Source organism: Girardinichthys multiradiatus, chromosome 4 (assembly GCF_021462225.1).
Source record: "Girardinichthys multiradiatus isolate DD_20200921_A chromosome 4, DD_fGirMul_XY1, whole genome shotgun sequence".
Classification (NCBI taxonomy): domain Eukaryota; kingdom Metazoa; phylum Chordata; class Actinopteri; order Cyprinodontiformes; family Goodeidae; genus Girardinichthys; species Girardinichthys multiradiatus.
Genome location: NC_061797.1, coordinates 42712856 through 42726787, shown reverse-complemented (window position 1 = coordinate 42726787; position 13932 = coordinate 42712856). Strand labels below are relative to the sequence as shown.

The window sequence follows — 13932 nt, the reverse complement described above, 5'->3', positions numbered from 1 at the left end:
TTTTGGTGCATTTTCCCTTCAGTTTCTGTCCACATTCAGTGCATTATTTTCCAAGCACTATCAGCTTTAAAGGCAATGTGAGATAAATCATGAGTCCTTGCATTAGCAGTGACCAAACTCTTTTGCACTGTACCCCATATATGGAGAAAAAGGAGCAGTATTTGTCATAATGAATTGCCACAGTTTGGAAATACTCATAAAATTTTAATTTATGAACTAGTGTATGAGTTTGTCTTGGGCCACTTCTAAAGAATCAAAGTTTAGCTCAGGTCATTTAATAAAAAAAACTAAATATGATTTACTCATTTACCAGTTTGCCATACAGTACTGAATAACGTTGATTTTATTTCCATGTTTATCCATTGCTAGGAGTGTGTTATATATTATCACAAGGATCTGAAAAAACTAGAAAAGAAATTGTTTATGAGACAAACAAAATGGAAAATAATAGGAAAGACAAATGGTTGTACTCAGTCCTGATTTTTCTGGGATTGTTGTCTTTTTTAAGTATGTATTTCTTTACAAGTTTATACCTTGTTTTTGCTTTAACTATCTGTGAAAGACGTAAAGATATTTTGAAAGAAGTGAATAATTTTTACTTTGTTTTTAATATTTTTTAGAATGTTAAAAAACATCTAAAAAAATAAAAAAAACAGCTTTATTTTGCAAAAATTGTAAAATCCAATTATCCAAATACATATAAACTCAATATGAATATATATTAATTAATATATAATAATATTAATAATATTAACAATTTCACAACAACAAAACTAAACTTCTAATTCAAATGTTTTTTTTCTTTATAGTGATCAGACATTTTAAGTTTGTAAGAATAATCAAACTAAGGAAAAGAATAATCTCTAATCTTTAGCTAATTGTTTACAGAAAACAAAGCTGAAAAGCTTGCTATATACTCAGAAAAGCACAAAAATGATGGAAAATCACATTTAAATGTATTAGCAGGGCATATACATTTACATATAAATTTAATGTTTTAGCCCTGCGATGGACTGGCGACCTGTCCAGGGTGTACCCCGCCCATAGACTGCTGGAGATAGGCACCAGCTTCCCCGCGATCCACTGTGGAAGAAACGGTAGAAAATGACTGACTGTAATGTTTTATTAAACCCTATCTTGGAGCAACAATTTGTGTTTTTAGAAAACACAAAATCTAGACCTGGAACTAGTGTATACCAGAGATTCCTAAAGTTGGGATCAGGACCTCTCTGTGGATCACAAAATACAAGATAAAAGTCCGAGATAATCTTCAGAAACTAAATTAAACTAAAAATGATTGCTGAATGGATCACAATTGACAATCTTGCTAAAATATTAAAATCAGTGATATTCAAAAATATATTTAACTTAAATGTGACAAATCGTCCTTTTTGCATTTTTGATTTCGTAAAAATTACATGTGCTACATTCAAAAATAATAAAAGTAACAAAAAATGCAGGAACACTTGAAAAAATTAAACTGGCGAGAGATTGTAGGAATCACTAACGTCCAGGAGATGGCAGCAGTCCAAACATGTTGAACGGGGCCAGCCGTTAAAAACCGAGAGAGGAAGAAGAGCTGCCTACTGATGCTCTTATTTTGAAATCTGTATAGAATATATTTCCGGAAGTCGAACCCTCCATCTGTATCTATGGGTCCGTGGTGTTTGACAGTCTCGATGATGACTTCCATTGATCAATCTGAATGAATTTCCTCCTTCTTCGTGGCGTGTAGTTATCAGAAAACACAGCGTGGACATGCAGATCCTGACTCCTCATGTTTACTGGGCTCAGCGGCACGGAGAGATCTTTCTTAGGGTGGAACTGAGCGATGCTACGGTAGGACAGTCCGGCCCAACACCCAATAGCATTATGAGGGTTATCTGGTGGTCAAACCGCACCTGGATGCCATTAAGATACTTAGCATTATTTAACGTTTTCAGTGCTGTTTTCTGATGTTTTATAGTTCTCCTGTAAGCTAGTGACGGGTTAGCTGGATTGAAACAGTCCATGCGCATGACGTCAGTACGTTGAAGGTTACGCCCACTAAGTGGCAAAACGAGCCCCGACTGCCTTGAGGACAAAGAAAACAGATGTTAAATGTGATTCACACAGATTTGGGTTGTGTTCAGAACATTTTAAATTCTAGGGAATTTTGTGTACTCCTCTACAGATATGAGCAGGTATTTAAAGTATCTGAGTTGAATGCAACTGGATCTCTCTTACCTACCTATCCAAGACTCTTATCTAGTTTTCACCATGGAATGAAGGTTCCTGGTGTATAAAGAAGTGCACTGATCAACATATCGCTGGCCAATATAGACTGCCGATTTTTAGCTGATTCTGACTCTCTTTATGACACACACTTTCATTTAGGTATCACTACATGTTAAAGCCCGTACGTTCCCAGAACTTGGAGGGTTCTTGTTTGGAACTTGTAGGGGGCTTTCCGGCCACCTAGCAAGTACTTTCTTGAAACGTACTGCTGAATAATACAGTCTGTACTTTTCTGGCACTTAAGGGTTAATTACCCAGAATCTGCTGAATGCTTTTTGGGATTTTCCAGACTTACTGGACAAATCCACATCTTTCCAGGAACAATCTTGGAACTTTCATTGAACTTTTTTTGAACCGTCATGCAACTTACTAGGCACTTTCCTGGAACTTACTTTTCTGAAACTTTAAATGGAACTCACTTGGGAGCATCCAGGAAGTTTTGTCATACTTATTGGTTACTTTTTTACAAGATACTAGCTACTTTCTTAAAGTTTCATTGAACTTTTATGGAACTTTCTGGTTCCATTCCTGGGACGTACTTGTAATTTACTTTCATGTTTAATCTGGTTACTTTCAGGGACTTTGCTATATAATGAGGTGAGTGGTAACAGTGTATCTTCCATTGAAGTAAGTGGTTGGTTAAAGGAATTTTAGAAAGTAGAAAGTACCTGGGAAGTACCTAAGAAGCTCTGGGGAAGTTCTAAAATAAGAACCACAGGTTCTGGAAGAGTACAGGCTGCATTCTGTAGTGCTACCCTGACTAGTAGAAACTTTCTTTTAATTCAAAAATTACATGTGTTAAAAACACGGACTATGGATTTGAGCTGCTGGTGGTTTCATACTTTCAGATGATAGACCAGAAGGGAGTACAAATGTATCCCAATAAATGCGTCATGGTGTTTCCTTATAACCTTTATCTGAGTTTCACTAAACCTGACGATGTGTTTGCTGACCAATGAAACAGTGAGTTTTTAGATTTCATGGCTTTTATTTAGACTTTAGTCAAATTAACATTCTTATCCCATGTTTAAGAAACTTTTTCCCACACACAAATATTTACACGGGTTTCTATGGATGACTGAGAAACATACACCTGCATAGGAAATACTGAAACATTCGTAGTAATAATGTTTCAGCTCACCTACAAATAAATTGAATTAATTTAATAACAGTACTTAAGCTCTATAAATGTACTTATTTTACATTTCAAATTTACTTTACTTCTAAATGCCACAAATACCTGTGTTTACAAGTGGAATCATTTAGTAAATAACTGCAGTTTTATTACATTAAACAACTTAAACTGAGTAGAAATAAAATAATTAGCAGTTGGCCACAAAGGTATCCTGCCAGTATAAGGTGTCTCTCCCTTAAAGCTTCCCTGCAGGAGAGTCAGAGGAAAATGCAGTTTAAATGAGCCAAGGCTCAGAGGATGTGGTTTTAAAATGAGCTCTTCAGTTCTTCATTTAGATCTTCTGATTGGCTCTTTGTTTGAATCTTCTGCTTTTCTTACCCAGCTGCAGATTTAGCCCTTTCATCCTGCATCTGTTGGACAGTAGGCTCATAAAAGATGCATGACCTTTCATGGTGCTTCCGGATCTAGTTCAACCCTCTTAAAGAATGGCTTAATGAAAGCTGAAACAGGCTTCCAGAAAAACTGCTGTCAGGTTTCACACATAAGTCATTTACCCAAATTAGCACACTGCAGAACAACGACCTTCTGAATTGGCTGTAGAGTTGATAAACCTCTCAACAACAGAAAAAGAACATCATCACCTTCATGAAGTTTGGATCACGTTTGTTTCTGCTATGTTTAACAGATGAAGGTTTTAGGTGTAAAGTAAATATTTGTCTTATCTATATTTTGTTAATCCTTATTCTTTTTTCTGTGAAATATTAAGAAAGTTGAATAATTAAAAGCTTTAATTTTTTTATTCCGGCCTGATCTTTTTGTCCATTTTCTGAGTTTCAATCTGCAGCTTTTTGTTTTCCAGAACGTTGATATCCGCTTGATGGAAGACAACACGCTCCAGTTCAGAGGTTTGTGCTTTCATTTATGTGAAGTGTTCGTTGGTTATAATTCTGCTCTTGTGAAAAGTGCTACTTATGTGAAAAATATTCTACAAATGGTTAAAATGATGTTACTGCTCCACAGCACAGGGTCATGGAGCTAAAGGAGACAACCAGTACGAGTTCAGTTTGGAGTTCCTGGAACCAGTTAAACCTGAGGTGCTGATACCTTTTTTTGTTCCTCATTTGTGATGGTATACACATTTTTATTCATATCAGAATAAACAGCAATATAGTACATAAGAAGGTCAATCAGGACAACCTCTTTCTTGAACTTTTAATTTGAACTCTTTATGCCTTTTGGTTAAACATCCTGATTACCAGCTGAATGTACAACATTGTCAACTTTTTTACTGACAGTAAATGTTACAAACTGCTGGTTTAATGTAGGTCTGCAAGCACAATCTTGCAATATGTAGATGACCTGAGAGGAATACTATGAAATAGATATAGACACAAAGTTTCTTACACATTACAGCTGCCCTACATTTTGTTTCCTCTGTGTGTCACCATTCAGAGCATCTCCTTTTGTTCGCTGCTGGTTTGCTTTTAGATCCACCAAAAGTCCACTCAGCGTCAGGTGGACATCAAGATCAAGAAGCGTGAAGAGCGCTGGTGGCAGCGTCTGACGCTAAGAGAAAAGAAACCTGTGTTTCTGGGTCCGGACTTTGACCGCTGGCTGGATGAGTCGGATGCTGAGGTGGAGCTCCAGGCCAAGGCAAGAAAGAGCTTTTATTATTGAAACAAACCTGGGTACCATCTATCCCTGGTAGCTGCAATCCATCCATCCATCCTTTCTTTAACTATCCTTTAGAATGAACCAAAAATGAACTGTCTGGAAGTCTGGAAAATCTATAACATGGAAAATATTTTGGATCATTGTTAACAAAATTAATGTCTTTGTTTATTTAGGATTTTTGTTAAATAAAAACATTTGTGTTTTTATTCCTCTGAATTAACAGTGCCTTTTATTGTAATGAAGATGTCCTCCTCACAGCTCAGCCATAGTGGACCACCATATTTATGTGTTGGTGTAAAAGGGGGAGAATGAAGTCAGTTTTATTTTGTCTTTTGGTGCTGCTGGATTCCCTACACACAACAGCTAATAAATATCACATTTAAATTCACTTTATTTGTTTTTTATTTACTGTAAATCCTGACGGCTAATGTATGAAAGCCCGTTTCCGCCTCTCTGAGGAAAAAAAACTTGGATCTCATAATTGTGAAATGGCTATCTCATTATTATAACTTAACTTTATCTGGTCCAACTTTAAAACTACAATGCTTAGACACATTTCCACCTGGACTAGATTGTTCTACACTAACAGCAGAATCGTATAAACACAATTTGGGATTTGTGAAACCTTTATTTAATTTGTAAAAGTTCCATAAAGGGCCATATTAGTGCTTTTTTGTCATTTGGACCACATTAGAACTGGAGCAGATTAAAGATGCTCAAGATAATGAAAAATAAGGTGGAACTGCTCTTTAACTGTTTCCCTAATTGGAACTGCAATGTCATACTTACAGGATCCTTTCTCATAATTATGGCATCTGATCTCGTAATTATGACATTTTTTTCTCATAATTACAAGATCCTGATCTCGTAACTATGAGAAAAGATGTCTATTTTTAATCTTTGGTGAATGCAATGATCTTCCGTACTTTCACATCCAATGCTTACATGAGAAACAGATGACCTAATATCTATAAAAAATATATTTAACACTGTATTAAGTATGTCAAAATGTATAATTACAGTACCTTTCCTAGAGTTTTTAAATTTACTTAATTTAGTCTCATAATTATGAGACACAAGTTGTTGGGTTTTTTTTTTCTTCAGAGTGGTGGAAATGGGCTTCCATACAGGATGCTGTAATAAAATGTAAAAGATTGTCCACTAAGACATGTTGACATTGTAAGTATGTCACTCTCTAACTTAACCTTCTTTTGTTGTTTCAGGAGAAGATCAACAAGATAAGCGTGGAGTCGAGAGTTCGTAAAGACCGTGAGTCGTTTTCTCCAGCCACCGCCTGTATCGTTGCCATAGACCTTCTCTGTCGACAAGGATATTTGTTGAGTGTTGTTCATTGGTGTTAGTTAACTCTTCTTCCTCTGTTTCCTCAGCCTACCTCGGACTGAAGAAGGGCTACTTGTTCATGTACAACCTGGTGCAGTTCCTGGGATTCTCCTGGATCTTCGTCAACATGACCGTTCGACTCGTCATCCTCGGTCAAGGTTTGTTTTAAAAGAAAAATATAAACTCACTACATACTAGTTTTTTAGTATCCAGTGTAGCTGCAACCAAAAATCAAATCTAAGTGGTAAGAGCAGAGATGTACAGTTAAAATCAGATGTTCGTATAGTTCTAATGTCTTTTATACAGTTCATCTCAGTATCTGACTTTAAACCTGACTTAATATCTGGATTCTGGAACTGTAGACAAAAAATGAAAACAGGAATGAGTTGCAAAACTATTGTCCTCTTTAAAAGCTTTTAAAATGTATGGACAGAATAATGAGAGACTGGGCCGACGAGCGTTGGATCACAAAAACTGAAAGCACACCAACACAATTAGGTTCACGCTGTAAAAAAGCAGAATAGGAGTCCAGAGGACGCAGCCAGTGCGCTCTGTTTTGTTTTTCAGGAGCTTTGCACAAATGAGCTCATTTGAATAGAAACAGGAACACAACAACGCAGCAGGGATTTGTTTGGCAAATGATTACTGTTATTTGTGGTGCATTGGCTGCTTCTTAATCATGCTTGTTTTTGTGTCTCTCGGCCTCCACAGACTCGTTCTATGACACCTTCCACACCGCGGCAGACATGATGTATTTCTGTCAGATGATGGCCGTGCTCGAGGTCATTAACCCCTTACTTGGGCTAGTTAAGACCAAGTTCTTTCCTGCTATGATCCAGGTAATAAAAACAAGATACTCGAGTTGATTTTTCTGTTTTTTTCTCAACAAACATGAAAAGGCCAGTAACATTACAGCAGGAAGTAGTTCATGTATTTTGAACAGAGTGACTTATACTCAAATATAACATTTAACACAAAATGATCTGGATTTTCGTTTTCAGGCTGGTTTGACGCCTGTTATTAATCTAAAGTATCCTGACTCTGGTAGAGAACGACAGAACTTACAAGCAGCTCAAGTTTCTATTTCAGTTAAGTCTGTTTGCAGATTCTTGTGAGTCACAAGGCAGAAACATCTGCTTAAGGTTGCATGGGAATATACGGTTTTTAAGCAGTTCTTACACATTATCAGTAAAGAGAGAAGGTGTACAGCTTCATGAAGCTGGGGATCGCTAGCATTTCTAGATCAGCTTTCTAGAAATTTAAAGATGCTACTGTTGTCATTTCTGTTGTCTGATTAAATCAAATACAGCATAACCAGCTCTGGTTTAGTACTGAAAAAACAGGTGGAAAAACCAGAGAGGTGTCTCTATCCTGACTTGTTGGATATAACATGGTAGCTAAACAGAACCAGTCGCAAGAAAGACAGAAATGATCCACCCAGCAGAGTGATTCATGAGCTGAAACAGTCTGCCTACATAAAACTTAGTCCAAAATGTGAGATTAAAGCACTGATGTGTTATCATCTACCTAAATATTATGAGCGTATTCACACCAGGAAAGTCCTTTGGTTCAGACAAAAAGTGGACATTTTCATTTTGCTTTCACGTTGTACTTTTTGCAAGTGAATTATAACTTGTAAACAAAACCATGTGTGAGGAGATCATTTCTCCTATTGGACAAAAATGACAAAGGAGGGACAGACCCGGAAATGGAAGAAAGCTATCATGGAAGTCCTGCGTGCTGCATTAATCTTCTGCATATTTGGGCTGTTATTACAGCTGCAAAATCTTTGCGAGGGTCAAGAGCCGCTCATTCAACTCATTCAGTCCATATATGGATGAGGCCAGTGTCTCCTCGTTGCTCCAGGTCCGTCCACGTCCACGACTCAACATCCGTGCAGGTTTGATGCTTTTGCTGAGAAAATTAGGCTTGAATCTGCGAGCTGTTCCTCCCTGCATGGACTGGTTGGCTTACAACACGGTCTGGCTGTTGGGGAAAGCTGCTTCTCTGTTCAGACTGGGGCTTTTACGTCTGGAGCTTCTGTGTCCAACAAACCCTAAATTGTTTCCTGACTTCGGTTTTCACACATTTTGTGTTTTAATGTGAGGTCCTGTCTCCTTTAGGTGGCAGGGAGAAACGTCATTTTGTTTGTCATCTTCGGCAGCCTGGAGGAGATGCAGAACAAAGCTGTGGTGTTCTTTGTGTTCTACCTGTGGAGCACCATAGAGATCTTCAGGTCTGCTCCCTGCTTTCTGTGATTTCTAGTTGGTTGCTTTGTGGTTTTCTTGTGTATGTTAACCTCACTTTCTCTCTTTCTGTGTCAGATACCCGTTCTACATGCTGGCCTGCATCGACACCGAGTGGAAGTTGTTGACATGGCTCAGATACAGCCTGTGGATCCCTCTGTACCCGCTTGGGGTTGTAGCCGAAGGTTTGTGGTCTTCCGCTGAGTGAAGCCACCGTCTGCAGCAGGTTGTGCTTGTTGCTGAGTTTATTGTTATATTGTTGTTTCAGCGGTCGCTGTGATCCAGTCCCTGCCCATCTTCGATGAGACCCGTCTGTTCAGCATCCCGCTCCCCTCCGTGCTCGGACGATCGTTGAGTTTCTCCTACACTCTGCAGCTCTACCTGGTCCTCATGTTTCTGGGTGAGAATCCACCGACAGAACAACCTGTGCATCTTTATGTGTGAAATACTGTTTTAGTTTGGAGCACATTCTTCTGACAAATTCACGGAAAATCAGATGTTTCATAGAATACATTTTCTCCAATCGATATTCAGTTATTGATTGGAGAAATCGGCACATCTCTGATGATTTCTGGCTCTTTTTAATGTTCAAATACAAAAATTAATGTAGATTTAAATAAACTATTAGATAATAATTTTTATATACTTTTGATGGATGGATGGATTTTAATACAAATACTAAGGTAGACGCAATAAAAAGGTACATAATGGCAAGGTGATAATACTTATGATAAGTAATGTTATTAACATTAATAACCATATATATTATCATTGTAATAATTGTAGCAGTATATAATAATAGTAAAACAGTAATCGTACCAACAGTAGTAATAACAGTAATAAAAAACAATAATAATAAGTACTGGTAACAGTAATTGTAGTACAGGTACTCAGTGCAAAAGGTGTCAGGTAGTATTACTTCTTAAATCTTGAAACTGCATTAAAAAAAATTCCCGTCATAATAAATCTCTAAATGAATCAAAGTATTTTTGAATTGAATTTGAATTCTGTTTCCTTCTTTTTTTATTAATTGGATTAAAGTAGGACACAATAAGCTTATTCACTGTCTTATAAAACTGTGTGAAATTTTTCATTAACTATTTCTGACTGAAGTCATTTCGGTATTTTCCTTTTATTTAAGTATATTTTTACAGGTGAATCTCATTGAGACACAACGTCACATTTTTAGGAAAGACCAGTTGACAGTCAATTAAAACAGGAGACCAAGTAGTTAAAAGAAGCATAACTAGAAGGACTGAAATACAGAGTCTAGGCAGCATTAAAGAAGTCCGATAATAAAGATGCTGCAAGACAGAAAATCTGACAGAAAGTTGACTTAAATTTAAAAAAGAAAATGCATGAGACTCAGTAGTTCAGGAAAACCCAGTCCAAGCAGTTTTAGGTTGTGGATTTATCATTTTAAGTAAATGTCCACTGTTAAGAAACATTTCATGACAGTAAGGTGCTAGAAAACTGCAAAATTCAATTAGAGAAGGGATTGAATGAGAAGAACCATGTTTAGATGGGCTACAATAAGCTGCATGATAACACAAGTTCTCCCTTTCTCCAGGACTCTTCATTAACTTCCGACACCTCTACAAGCAGAGACGGAGACGATACCGATCCAGGAAGAAGAAAGTCCAATAACTGATCCACGTCTTTACTTTTCATACACCTGGCACCAGGTGTTTAATTCCCTCTTAATGCCTTTTTTTTTCATTTTCTTACACTTTCACTTCGAACTGATGGCATCATGGTGTCATCATTCCTCCACTTGGTGAACTTTCTTCTGTAAATTCCTGCTGCACAAGCTCCAGGACTTACTTAAACTCTGGACATGCTAGTCTGACACGTCCCTCACTGTCCATTTGGGAATTAATTGGTTTATATTTATTCAAGGGAATAAATTCTCCTTTTTAAACCCAATGCTGATATTTTAACACAATGATAAAGTTATTTACAGTGTTTTATTTTAAATAGTGTTAAATAAGGTTGTTTTAGGTTCTGACAAATAAACTCCCGTGGAGGAGTTGGAATCCAGTACCTGGTGTCAAATGCGTAATATTCTTAGTTCATTTCTCAAAGCTAGAAATGCACGTGAGGATTCATTCTAATACAGTAGTGTCCGAAATCTTTGCCACATGGGTCAAAATCAACTTGAAAGGGTCATAAATATTTAATTTTTGTTTTATTAAAAACTCAAAAAATATGGGTAACTTGATCTTCTTTTTACCTGCTCAGTGATGAACTAAACATGCGATATTTTAGTGAAACAAATTAAGTATTTTTTGATTTTCGGTCAATCACTGCAGAACCAAAACATTAAAAAGAAATTATGATTATTTAAAGATTAATACTTTGTGTTGTTCCTCACATTTCTCAGTATGTCAGTAAAGATTTAGTTCTAATTAAAACAAAACAAATCGCCACCTACCTCAACCGCCGGTGCTGGAGGGTCAAATGTTCTTGAATTGTGGTCGGGGGCCACACAAAATCGGTTCATGGGCCACACTTTGGACACCCCTGTTCTGACATATACTTTGCTTTTGCACAGCTTTAAAACATTTGTTACATGTGCATTTATTTATTTTAGATTCTGGGACATGGAAACTCCCAAACTTAATCATTTCCGTAGATAAATCAGCAGTTTTATTGGCATGAAACAAAAATCATTCATAAATTAACCAGGCAGACACAATTTGTGTGCGATAACACTGTCATTGTTTCATTTATTTATTGAGGAAACAAATTGTAAAAAATAGTCAAATCTAATTGAGCTACGTATTTAAAGAAAATTATTGATTTACTAATTTTTATTTTCTTTACAAGTTTTTTAATTTTTTTTATTGAATTTTTAAAGAATATCAGCGTGTTGAGGAATGCATCAACGGTTCACAAAGTCTGGTTTAAATGAGGGCTTGGACTTTGTCACGTTACTTCTGATTAATTACAAATATATTTTTTCAAAAAATTAAACACATTTAATTGTTCTGTACACAAACCTATAATCTATCTGATCTAATGTTTAAATTAGTAGATATGAGATATCCAGTTGCAAGTGAATGCACCGCATAATGATCTGTGTGGTTTGAAAGGGGCGGGAAGCAGGCTAACCTTCAGTGACCTTTGATGACCTTTTGAGAGTAAACATCACAGATTATTGTTACTACAATCTAAAGCCAGACCATATCTGTAGTGAAACCTCTGTATATAGAACTAAATGACATAAACCCTGTTCTGTAAAATGCAGAAATATTTAACTTGTCCCCAACATAATTGCATGATTTAGAAGCGTATGAGGTGTAAAGCTACTGGTTTTCTTGCCATAAGACATTGTGAGTATAACTGTGTCTGGATCTGTTTGGTTGGATGAAGAACCAAAGCTGCAACATCCAAGGTTCCACTAAATCCAGGTAGAAATAGCTCTACAGCATCATAATGCAAATTTTTTAAATTTTTTATTTATTTATTAAGAAATACTTTAACAAATATTTTGGCATTTGATTAAAAAAAGTGATTTAGTGATCAAGTCATTTAGAAAACCTCTTATTAATTAGTTTTTTTCTTTAGATCTCATCTCACCAATATTTTATATACTTCTGCATGGTATCTATTTTGGATTTAAGTCCATAGTTGCTGCATGGAAAAAGACATTTATGATTTTTAGAGATGTGCATCTGTTATGGATCTGCTCCCTGGACTAGTTAAACATTTAATTCAGTCTTTTTAATCCACCGTTTACAAGCTACAAGCCATGTACTGTCACAGCAGACCAAATGTTCACTAACAATCATATGATACCTTCACTGTGGTGCATTCAAAGACACGGTATTTGTTTCACATTTCAGAACATTTGGCAATTTTTTAAAAATAGACATTTTTTCCTGTAACATTTATAAACTTAATCTTTTGGTTGCATTTTCTGATATAATTTTCAGTCTGAACTGCATTATTTATTAGGTAAATGTCAGTTTTGGTCTGCTCTTGGATAGCACTTTATTAAGTCCGAGGACCCCAGAGTGCTTTACGCTACAGTCAGTCATCCACACATTGACACACTGACAGTGGTAGGCTACATTGTAGCCACAGCTGCCCTGGGGCAAACTGACAGAAGTGAGGCTGCCATACAATCAGCACCACTGAGCACTCTGACCACCATCAGCAGGCAAAGCAGGTGAAGTGTCATTGTCATGACTGAGATGGACAGAACGAGGGTTCGAACCGGCAACCCACCGGTTACAGGAACCTATTTTTAAATAACCTATTTTATAATCTATCAGTGTTTTAGGGGATGTTTGCGATCTTTAATGAAGATACGTTTTTATAATTCACTTCTTGCTGAAAGCATGAGGCTTTCCATGTGATTTCTGGGTGGGGTCATGAAACAAAATTGAACCCCCTGATATGGATTCTTAAGGCTGCCATGTTGAATGTAAATTTTGCCACCAAATAAACATTTTCACTAATAACCTCATCATAAAATGGCAATTATGGTGCTTATTAATATGTTTATAGTGAGAATGTATTTTATTACATGCAGTATCATCTAAAACATCACAGAAACATGGCAACATTGGAAACTTGGGTTAAGTCAAGAGGAGTCAGTTGAGGTGGCTCGGGCATCTGATTTAGATGCCTCTTGGACGTCTCCCCCGGGAGGGATTCCAGGCACGTCCCAGTGGGAGGAGGCCCAAAGGATGGCCCAGGAAACGCTGGAGGGACTATGTATCTCAGCTGGCCTGGGAATGCCCTGGGCTTCCCCCAGAGGGGGTGTGTGGGGAGAGGGAAGTCTGGGTGTCTCTGCTTAGTCTGCTAACAGTCTATTTTAAGTTTCCACTTTTTACTTATCAGAGTAATTAATTTACATTTAGCTCTAAAACACAAGTGTCAAACTCCAACCCTGGAGGGCTGGTGTCCTGCAACCTTTAAATGTGTCTGTGTCAGCACACCTGGATCACATAATTAGGTCATTAGAAAAGTTGCAGGACACCTGCCCACCAGGACTGGAGTTTGACACTCCTGCCTAGAACCACAAAACTTCACTGTTTTTCATCCCTGCTCCGAAAGGCACACTGCTGCATGTTTTAGACGTTTCCCTGCTTTAACACACCTGAGTCAGACCTGGATTGTTCTGACTAAATGAAAAATGATTCAAATATTTTTGATCTGTAGACAATACACATAATGGCAGTAATTGATATGTAATAGCAAACATTTTCTTCTGTTTAAAAAAAAAAATCATTTGAGTTAATTTTTTTT

At 36.9% G+C, this 13932-nt stretch overlaps 1 protein-coding gene across 1 annotated transcript; it reads left to right on the top strand.

Moving 5' to 3' along the window:
* The first annotated feature begins 1601 nt into the window (after positions 1–1601).
* LOC124866441 (very-long-chain (3R)-3-hydroxyacyl-CoA dehydratase-like) lies at positions 1602–10714 on the top strand. Its single transcript, XM_047362220.1, has 11 exons — positions 1602–1839; positions 4272–4317; positions 4433–4506; positions 4901–5065; positions 6310–6355; positions 6475–6585; positions 7139–7266; positions 8551–8663; positions 8752–8858; positions 8942–9073; positions 10244–10714. Exons 1-11 carry the CDS (start codon positions 1759–1761, stop codon positions 10318–10320), a joined length of 1080 nt encoding a protein of 359 aa, XP_047218176.1. The 5' UTR covers positions 1602–1758; the 3' UTR covers positions 10321–10714.
* The last annotated feature ends 3218 nt before the right edge of the window (positions 10715–13932 follow it).